This window comes from Mastacembelus armatus, chromosome 13 (assembly GCF_900324485.2).
Source record: "Mastacembelus armatus chromosome 13, fMasArm1.2, whole genome shotgun sequence".
Taxonomy (NCBI): domain Eukaryota; kingdom Metazoa; phylum Chordata; class Actinopteri; order Synbranchiformes; family Mastacembelidae; genus Mastacembelus; species Mastacembelus armatus.
The window spans coordinates 16,585,600-16,596,550 of record NC_046645.1 but is presented as its reverse complement, the minus strand read 5'-3'; the positions used below and the strand labels follow the sequence as shown (position 1 = coordinate 16,596,550).

Sequence of the window (10,951 nt, the reverse complement as noted above, 5' to 3'; positions counted from 1 at the left end):
AATCACGTTTCCCAAATTAACCGGAAGAAACACGTAATAGTTCTCAAGGCTTCCTTCGAATGCTTTCAAAATAAAAAAAAATATTGTGATATATATATAATGGAACGGGTTGGAAATAGAAGCACACTTTATGTATTTTCTGTTTAAAAACATTTAGGAGAATATAGTCTTAATTCTGCAAGTTTTCAGTAGCTACGTAACATGACCTTGTGGGATGTGTCATTTTTGTAGTTTTATTTTGAATGTACAGCGTCCGTGGCCTGAAGGGCTTCAAACGTTGACGCAGCGGGCTCGACGTGCGGTGTGCGCAGTGACTGTAGAAGGGGTGGACTTAGCAAGCCCGCTTCCGGGTTTGAAGCCATATAGGAAGTAGCCGCTGGCTCCAACAAGCCCTGGCTCCCATTGACTTCCATTGAAAAATCAGCGCCAATTACTAAGTCACAATTGCTGCCACAGTTATCATTGTGGCTTTGATAAATGATCTGTAACACAAGATATTAAGATATATAACTGACCAATCAAGTACTGCCTTTAATCCACGTCGCCTAGTTCCACTTCTACGTAAGGATGATTGACAGATTTGATTGACAGGTTTCCAATAACTTCCGACCTGGTTTTAATTAGGTGTCATGAAATCAATCCAAGGCAGCATGGTGGTTAGTCGTTAGTGGTTAGCACTGTTGGCTCACAGCGAGAAGGTCCTGGGTTCGCAACCCAGCCTTTCTGTGTGGAGTTTGCATGTTCTCCTTGTGCTTGCGTGGGTTTACTCCAGGTACTCCAGTTTCCTCCCACAGTCCAAAAACATGTATGTCAGGTTGATTGGTGACTCTAAATTGCCCATAGGAGTGAGTGTGAGTGTGTGAGGTTGTTTGTCTCTATGTGGCCCTGTGATGGACTGGTGACCTGTCCAGGGTGTACCCCTGCCTTTCACCCAAAGAGAGCTGGGATAGGCTCCAGCAGATCCCTGTGACCCTGGTTAAGGATTGACCGGGCATAGATAATGGATGGATGGAAACCAAACCAGTCCAGCGTCTACTCAGCGTCCAGTAAGCGTTGTTTAAATGGTGGTCTCCTGTATGACAGTTATGACAGTCGTTTCAAAAGTTAGTTTAAAAAACTTCTCGTCCTGGTTATCAATTATCAACTTTAACGTACCAAGGCTCCATCTGTTTCAGATGCCTCCTGGGCGCCTTCCTGGGGAGGTGTTCCGGGCATGTCCCACCGGGAGGAGGCCCCGGGGAAGACCCAGGAAAAGACCCAGGACCCAAGAAAATGCTGGATGGTAAAGAATCATTCTGGTATATGAATGTTTTTGCAACTATGGGTATTTTTAAGTCCCAGCAATGAAATTTTGAATTTATTTTTTAAAATTTGTCATTGAATTCTTGATAGATATATATCCATTGTTATTACACATACTGACAAAAAATAATCACTAAAAATGTTTTTTTTTTTATATTTTATGGGTCCAAACAACTGAAGTTTCACTGTTGAGATACCTAAAAAAGAGCTATATCAAATGCAATATGACATTATTTCCCACATATCAGTTTCATTTAAATGTTACTTTATACAATCTCAAAATCCTCCTATTCATCATTTATATGTTTTGTTTTTTTTATCTAAATATGCCTGCCCCACACTTTGGAGTCACAACACTAAACTAATGCCTTAAGTAGAAGTTGTATTCAAAGTGTTGCAGTAAAGGCCTTGTGTCGTAGTAGAGACAAATTTGTGAGTCAGTACATTGGCTCTGTAGTAAATGATACTTTCACGAAGTTTATACATTTTCAGTTTTTCTTGTCAGAAAGTTTCAGAAACATATGAACAAAATATGAATGGCATTCTTTCAAAATCAAAGCACATAAACCATAATATGAGTGTTTTATAGGGCTTGACTAATTGCACATTACTTTAAGCGCCATTGAAGGCCAATGTTACTCTCAAGTGTCTTGTTTTTTACCAGTAGGAAATTTTCAGACTTTCACAATAAAAGCCTAGTATTACTTAGAAGAGGTTAGTTTCACGTCTCTAAATTATGATGATTCACAATTAAAGATCATCTTATAGTTCACTTCACCTTTAAAACAAACACCTTTTATGACATTCTTTGAAAATAAAAGCAAATAACCCATAATATGAGTGTGTTTTAAGGGTTTAGGCTTTTTGCACACTGGTTTAGGAAACAATGGAGGCCTATTTTTAAGGTCAACTATTTCTATCCTCTGCCCACAGAACATGTTCAGGTTTTCACACTAAAGGCCTACTATTACTTAGAGGTTACTTTGATGTCTCTAAAGTATAATCAGTATTCACAATGACATGTCATATTGTAGCTCATGGTCATGTGTACCCTGCATTTTTTCATGATGGGCTCCAAGCAGCAGGCACACTTAAAATTTCTGCAGAAATTTTCTACGTCCTATTTGAAATTTTACCATAACATATTTTAATATTTTTCCTAAAAAGAAAATTGTTTATCTCTCACATTGTGTAATATGGGCCCAACGCATTCCGTTACATCCTTCAGAAACCTCTTCTCTACCCTCCTCTGGATGGGAGGAATCTGGTTGGAGGTTTAATTTTTGCATCCGGCTGTGACCACAGGCTTCTTGGTCTGGGAGAACCAAAGCATGTAAGGATTTGGGGCACTGCACCATTTGTAGTGCCAATTTTAGTTTTAGCGATGAGAAACTAATTCAACTCCATTTTCTGATTTTTATTATCCATTGAATACAATTGCAAACTACACTGATCAGTGGGTCACTTGACTACATCCTCCAAGCAGCAGCAGGTAGAATGATCACTAATAAGGTAGCACAGAAATATACTAGAAATTTTTAACACAAATCGCCACACCTGTGTGGTACACACACCATCTAGGACCTGGCTGGCTGTATAGAATACAGTAACTGTGCACTATGATCAGCCGATGTGACCAAAAGGGAAGACATCGTCAGGTAAGAAAGGTAAGAGAAAACCCTTTAAGTAGAGGTGGACCAGCACTGAGTACAGAGTGCAAATGTAAATGAAAAGGACAGTATCTATATAATAAAACATAGCCCATGAACATTAATAAAATATTTTTATTTCCAGGGGCAGTTCTAAGAGTTCATCCTTAGGGGGGCTTAGCCCTCACTATTGTTGCCGATAACACTACCTAGTGTTGTGGCTGTGTACTGCAGAATGTCGATAGTACAAATATAAATGCAAACAATCACATATGTGAAGAACCAACATAATCTCTGCTTATTACATGCTGCAGACATGTCCTGCATTTCTTAGTTATTTTCATTTTAATTTTAAAAAGTAAAAATAATACTTTCAATAAATTTTGATAGTTTGATAGTTCATCGTTTTAGGGGGGCATAAATGACAGACGGGGGGGCTAAAGCCCCTTTACAAAGGGTCTAGAACCGCCGTGTTCATTTCCAATGAGCGAATTGATGCAACTGACACAATAACACTATGCAAGAAGTAAACATGTTACAAAGCAGCAATGTATTACTGAAAAATAAAAGACAGTGTATAAATGGCATTGGAATTAAAGTGAAAACTAACTTCAGAGGACCTATGAATCATGTAACAGTACCAAAATATCTATGGTGCTAAGAGTGAATAATACAAATATATTAACAATCATAAAGGACAGCAGTGGAATGACTTTTGGTGACACTGGGTGGTGAAAAGAGAAGGCATTAAGAATTAAAGAAGTTATTATCTTTTTGCAATGCATAGCAATGAATTCAGAGAGCTTTTTATTTCAATAGGTTCATTTCCAAGTTCAGGTTTTTGCACATTTACATTGTACACATGCACTTTTCTTCTTTTTCACAGACATCTGAATTAGGGATGTCATTAATCAGAGTAAATGAGTAGAATAGTATTTATGAGAATTCTCAAAAATAGTTTATAAAAATCATACAGGAATCACACATAAACTAAGACTGTATCTGCAGTGAGACCCTGTCACACATGAACATTATCATTCCTCCAGGACTGTCAATCAATATTGACATAAACCAATCCGTAATGCTACAAATTCCTGTTAGAAATTGCACTTAACTCTTTGAAAATACATCATCATGTAACAAGGCTTTACAAAGACTGAGACCTGTCTTCTCTGTGTAATGGTCATTATAATCTATCAGTGAATGTTACTCAATTGAATCGTACACACAACCATCAGAGGTCAAATACGGCACAGCCAAGTTCTGCAAACTCTGCTCAGCTCAATGAAGATTCCCTACCATATAAGTTAGGATAACTTGATTGTATGTCCCAAGTCTCAATTTATTGTTTTCATTTTAAACATCAATCATGTTCACCAATCATTTTCAGATGAAAAACAATTCTGCACTAAAAGACAATTAAAGTTCCCATAATAGTGCAAAAATCTTTTCTTATTAAGTCCATGCAGTATCAACTCACAATTCAGCCTTGTGCATACATCAGTAACAATTTAGCCGCTGCTGCAGTGTGGAGGGACAATGGCTTGCATATGGAGAACACTAAAACCTTATGATGGGCCTTAAGAAAACAGAACCAACAGTTCCTGTCTTGTAAAAAAAAAATCAGGTTGCAAGACTGGTGATACGGGACAGTCCCCTGTCTATGGGGACCAACATGCCCATGATGAAGCATTCTTATTCCAGTATATTTACGGTTAACACACACTGTGACATAACCGAAATCGCCAGTGCAGCCATGGTAAAATATAATCAAAAACATTGATTGTAAACATCAGGTTGTGTTAGTACCACAGAACCAAATGAAGTCTTCATTTTAAAGCCACCTCCATGTTCAGCAAATGTAGAGGGAGTAATTCATTGTTCTAGAGACAGATATACCAGCTCCTGTAAAAGCTTCGGCACAACAGAGTGCGGTTGAAAGGCATTCTTGGAAACATCAAAAATCACTACCTATTGAATGGGTAGAAAAGGCTCAGGGGAAGTGAAAACATCAAAAAAAATGGGGTGACTGATGGGGTGGATTTATCCCTTAAGATGCACTGTGCAATTACAAAACACCTTCCATCATTAGAAACATCACATAGTGTGTTACATCAAATGCTAACTCTCAAAGAAAAAAAAGAATTGCAACACTTATCACATATATTTACGTATCAATATACACAGTGTAGTAGCTTACTGGTTTGTGGCTGTAGCAGCATGTTCAGTTTATATTCAAGACAAATCTCCAGTGATTAAATAAGATGATAATAAAAATACATAAATATGTTTAAACGCAGGGTGTGTACACAATGGTATGTGGAGAGAATGTGGATTTGGAGATGAAAACTGTGGTGGTGCACATCCAAAAGGCATTTTCATTGTCATCATACAATAAAAGAATGTATAAAAAATATATTTTTTGTTTTAAATGAACAGTTACTTCTATATACTCAGCTATAAAATGCATAATATTTACATTAGTATTAGTCATACTTGTTTCCTTACAAGTGTTCCAAGAAAGAGGTGATGTAGGACAAATTTAATCAGCATTTCAAGAAGGAGTTTTGAGACAAAGACACAAGATTTGAAATGAGTTCCAAAAAAAAAATACTAAGCTCAAATTAATTTTGGACTGATGTAGAACAAGACAATTAAATATTTTACCAACCTCTAGACCAAGGTTGTTTTGAGCTGTGAGAATGTCCAGAAGAACTGCAGACACAAGGAACACCACTGGAGACAAAGTTAATAGTAGGAGACAGCAGGATGATGTGTTTGTTTGTGTTCTAGTACACACACACTGTGGTCTTATTATGTGGCTGGAGAATGGGAGAGACATTACTGGACTCCTGTTTCTTCTCTGCATTGCGCTGGACTAGGGGCAGCCTGTTGGCAGTCCTGCGCCGGGCCTTCTTAGCTAACTGGCCTGATGATGGCGAAGATGATCTGTCAGTAGTTCTTTTGCTGCTGGGTGTCCTGCTGCCATCTGTCCTGTCAGTGGAGATGGACTGACTGGGCAGCTCAGCACTGCTGTTTGGACACAGTGGAGTCAGAGTAAACAGGTCAGACAAATTTATGTGGTACAGGCTGTTGCTTCCTGATAATCCATCCCGTCGCTCCAGGGCAGGGAGGAGCTCGCAGACAGCAGAGTGAGCATCTTCCTCCTGTGGCCGCTACAGGAGTACAGATAGGAAGAAACAAATGATGAGTTCAGCACATAAACATGTTGATAATTCACCTTTAACCCTTTAATCTTCACAGCACAACATAAGGCATTCATGCCAAATGAAAATGGGGAAACCTTCTGATATTGGTCAAGGAATTCAGCATACAGCATGTCACTAGGATTTTTGATATTTTACTTTGGACTCACATATACTGGTCAAATGGGCCTTCTAATCCAGCCAGCCCAATGTTCATGTTTTGAAAATAGCTCAGATTTGAGTTGTCATTCTGCCATCACCTGTAGGAGAGGTGTATCAGCACGGGATATGGACGTAGGAGGACACTGGGACACCTTGGCTAGGTCGAGCAGCACCTCCTCATGGTGCAGGGGGTCCTGGGAGGTCCCAGGCTTCTGTAGGGTGACTACTATAGCACTGGTGTTGTCAGCACGCAGCATCCGCTGGCGCCACCGCAGAAGAGCATGGCTGACCAGCTGACGGGCGCTTGATACCCCACAGGGTGCCTGCAGGATACAAGGCTGTTATTACACTAACATGGACCAATATAAGATGCACATTACTCTGTTAGATTAGTTTTTCAAGTATTAATATAGAATATTTCCATCATGTGTGCTTCTCTAACCTTTAGTTAGAGAACAAACCTAGTTTTTCCTAATGTAACACATTCTCACCATCGCCTCATCATTGTTCTGACACATGGAGATGGCCTCTTGAGGTGGAACCATGTTCCAGAGACCATCACTGCCCAGAATGATGTAGCGGTGTTTTCTGGGGTCAAGGGTCACCACACTGGTGTCCGGCTCAGGAGAAACTACAAACTCTCCACTGTAGAAGTCATAGCTCCACAGATCACCTGTTGCAGAGAAAAGAATCTTTTCTTTTAAATAATACTTCACTGTAAAGGTCAGCACTGCACTGTCCTTAATTATGCATTTGCTGAGTACAGTTTCATGTATTGTCTCCACTCGTCCACTTTCTGTAGTTTAGGGCTCTTACTTAGTTAATTTTTAGTAAGTTAATTAGTAGATGTGTATAGTCTTGTATATTGTGTTACTGTCTTTATGTAGCAACATGGCTCTTTGAAGAACACTGTTTCACTTCAATATGTATTTTATTGATTGTACATGGTTGAAATAACAAAATCTACTTCACTTGCCTTGAGGTTGTTGGAAATTTCTGGCCTCACTATTTTGCACTTTTAATAATTCGGTGAGTCTGACAGAATATCACTACAGATATGACAGAAAACTCTAGATAAAAGTGCCTCAGTCCAGGTCTGTATTTCCAAATGGGCTACTTCTTAAAACTACAATGAAAAAAAAAAAAAAAAATTGTGTCATTGCCAACTGTAGACTAAAGCACTCTCTGGACTCTCTTCTCCAATAATAAGTGATATCTCTTAAATATTCTTTTACTAAATTGAGAGTATTAATGTTTTATATTCATTTAGTTTTTCCTGGACAGGCAAAAACAGTATTCTTCTGACCATTCAATGTGGCTGCTTTGTTAACAGGTTATTAACAAGGATTACTTCCTACCTAGAGCTCGGGCTACTGCCAAGAATGGTATCTGGTCAATGACTGTGCTTCGACGGACCGGGCCATTGTGACTTAGCCTTGGCCTCTTCCAGACAACCCTGTTCACCCCAGATTTCTTGATCACACTGTTAGCAAACAGAGGAGGGGAGAGAACAGATGAGCTGATACGTATTTCAAGCAAAGCATTCACAAATTTTAGAAAACCTGTTTTAGACATGGTGGCTGAGGAACAACAACTATAATTACATAGCTGCAAGTTTATTGGGTACACTGAGCTAAAACTACACATAATAAAACTAACAGTGGTGAAAGGAGCACCTTTCCAAATCTTACAAGACATCCCAGCATTATATCTCAGGTCTCAAAGAAATATGCATTTCCACTCAATCTCATTTTCCTATGACACCACAACTGAGTAAAAGAAAATAAAGAGATGCTCTCTGTCACATCCACAGCTAGATACAGCAAGTAATAATACTCTACTATGAATCTGACACTATTATGAATCTGGTGTCACTGCATTTTCTGTTCTAATATTCAAACTGTAAATCCAGTAAAAGATAGTGTCTATGTTCTTAGTCAGTGAGCGTGAACAGACTTTGCACACATTCTGGTTATGCTGGTTCAGTCTGCAAGTTTGCAACCTGCAAATCTACACCGATCAGGGTTATGTCCGTGACAGGTGAGTCACCAATCAGTTGCTGAAAAACTGCATGTCACAGTTTATCGACATATGACAGAAGAAAATGGTCTGCTCAGAAATGCATCACAAGAAACTATTATGAATTTACTTCACAACCATTATGCACTACATGCTGACATTTCCAACAACAAATGCACCCTCTTTACATCTTGTTATTTGTTATCATTTAAAACTGGATTATCCATATCTATATGTGTAGGGGCCACTATAATATTGTAACCACTTAAGACACAACTGTAAATACGTTTATTCTGCCATGTAAGTGCACATTTGGCAGTTGCCAAGCCACCTACGGGTCATAACCACAACAGACATACCATAGACAGAATAAATAAGGTAAGATAACATTCTGCCCTGCTGTTGCTTCTGAGATACTTCTTGGTTACATACTGTTACTAAATCGTTTTGTCTTATTTCTATAAATATCCTAATATTTCCATAGAATTTACACATCTACAGCAGTGTGTACTTAAACTTGCACCTTTAATTTAGTATCATAGTCTATGATCAACAGTTTGACAAGTTTTGACAAGACTCTAGCACTGAAAAGGTTTCATTATTTTGCAGAGTTGTGGTTATGTGTTCTGGGTAATAATGTACAGGCCAGGGTACAAGAATAGTCTTCCCAATGCAGGAAAGAGGCTCCATGAGAGAATACTACTAACATTTAAATGATATTTTAATAAAATGCAGAGACGGGGTTTCTTATGGGTTAAGGCTTACCTTCCTCCTAGACCTTCAATACGCTCCCTCTCTCTGGGTAGTTCAGGTTTGTGGTCTTGTGTAACTTCGACAGCTCTGATGAATGGGATTGAGGGGTCATCCTGCACCCCTAGAACCACTGCAGAATCACCAACGTGTGCCACATACATGCGGTTCCCCCGGATGACCACTACACTGGCCGTGGTGCCTGATGTGCTAGGGAGGCCAGTCATTGTCTTTGGCCATTCCGCTGAGTAAATGACAGTCAGAAAGTAAATGTATTGTGTAGTGAGATTACCACTTACTACTCATGAAGTGCTGCTCATGAACATCAGACTACACAATTAACAGCCAAGGAACATGACAGGAAGGAAATGCATACTCCTAATACGATTCTGTCTTTGAGCCAGGGACCTTTGATCTCACGTACTGATGATAACGTTAAAGTCAGTTCACTGGATGCAGACTGTCCCTGCAGCAAGTCTTTCCAGTCAGACATGCGCTTTACACACACTGTGTACACGCCACCTGTGTGTTTAACAGCTGATTAACAGCTGACATGCCCAGGCACATCCGGGCAGGCAGAGAAATAATATACATTAGCTACTACACAATTCAGTGGTGTTACTTGGTTAACGCCGGCTCTGCTCCCTGTGTCAAAACTATTAGTCCCATAAATGTTTTGTATTTGCACACACAGCAACACAAAGAAACGCTAAACATGGTGCTATGGCTTTTTTTTACCATTCACAGCACAGCTACGTTGCCGAACGAGAACGACTTTATTGACTCCATGTTCTGGTGAATTCGGCGCTAGCAGGACACCACGGTCCATAACAAGTAGACCTATGTAGTCTAGTCTAGTAAAGGTATGCCAAGTTAGACATTTAGAAGTGAAGATGAGGCACATGCGGGCTAAAACGGACCTAATGACAGCTGATAAGTCGTAGGTTAATATGTTAACATTAGGGTTTTAGACAAGTTAACTTACGTAGTTTTTTCCACATAGCGTGGTGGCAGGCTACAAATCCTTTGCGTATAGCAGCGCAGACCTCCCGATCACAGTCCGACCAGAACCCCCGCTGCTTCTTCATGAATTCCCACAAATAGTCTCTTGCAAACTGCGCAGCCTCGCTTCCACCGTGGCCGTCAAACACAGCGAAGAACGCTACGGACCGGCGGGAACGACTGCCCGGTTGACCTCCCGGTATAGACGTTTTCGCTGACGTACACTCGCCGTCCCTTCGGATAGATTCCAATGATGCATCTGTAACCTGCGGGGACACCACGGCTTCATCATCAGCCCGGTCTGGATGCGTATCCGCAGCTACTGAGCTCACTGTACAGTCTCCCCCTCCGCTCTCTTCTGGCTCGCCCGAAGCCGAATCATCTTCTCCCGGCTCGGGCTCTACTATGACCTCGGTCACATCTTCCATATATTTCCTGCCTCCTTGGTCGGTAAATACACTCACTCGCATCAATAATGCGTTCTCCATGGTTCCAGAAAGAGGTCGCTCCCCAGCTTTTATGTATCGTTAGCATATAAAACAACAAGAGAGGGGAGTTTATTGCAGCGACGCGTCCCGTCTTTGTTTATGTTCGATTGAAGTAGGCATGCTCAAACGTGTTGACGTCACATTCTGTCTTCTTCGAGCGCGTTGATGTGTCCACCATTACGGCTCTGTTGCCCTCTAGTGATTGGTCCCCGACCCCAAGCAGCGACTTGCAGGGATGTGTGTAAACTTATTAAAAATGTCTGTATAAACAATTGAAAAAATAATTTACGCACTTGAAATTAAATAAACAATGATTATAAGAGCGTGGTGGCATGTTGATGTCCTGCTTCAACATAGAAATTGTATCACTGAT

General features: G+C 40.1%; 1 protein-coding gene across 1 annotated transcript; it reads right to left on the bottom strand.

The window, feature by feature from the left end:
• Nucleotides 1–3,729: 3,729 nt before the first annotated feature.
• ppm1da (protein phosphatase, Mg2+/Mn2+ dependent, 1Da) lies at nucleotides 3,730–10,690 on the bottom strand. The gene is made up of 6 exons (XM_026299294.1): nucleotides 10,074–10,690; nucleotides 9,104–9,332; nucleotides 7,678–7,802; nucleotides 6,811–6,992; nucleotides 6,418–6,642; nucleotides 3,730–6,127 (listed from the first exon to the last, which is right to left on the bottom strand). Exons 1-6 carry the CDS (start codon nucleotides 10,576–10,578, stop codon nucleotides 5,741–5,743), a joined length of 1,653 nt encoding a protein of 550 aa, XP_026155079.1. The 5' UTR covers nucleotides 10,579–10,690; the 3' UTR covers nucleotides 3,730–5,740.
• Nucleotides 10,691–10,951: the final 261 nt, after the last annotated feature.

Coding starts and splice junctions, on each gene's coding strand:
- ppm1da (XM_026299294.1), bottom strand. CDS start 10,578: ATGGAGAACGCATTATTGATGCGAGTGAGTGTATTTACCGACCAAGGA. Junction 6,993..7,677: donor GGCAGTAGCCCGAGCTCTAG/GTAGGAAGTAAT, acceptor TCTCTGCAACAG/GTGATCTGTGGAGCTATGAC. Junction 6,128..6,417: donor CTGATACACCTCTCCTACAG/GTGATGGCAGAA, acceptor GTACTCCTGTAG/CGGCCACAGGAGGAAGATGC.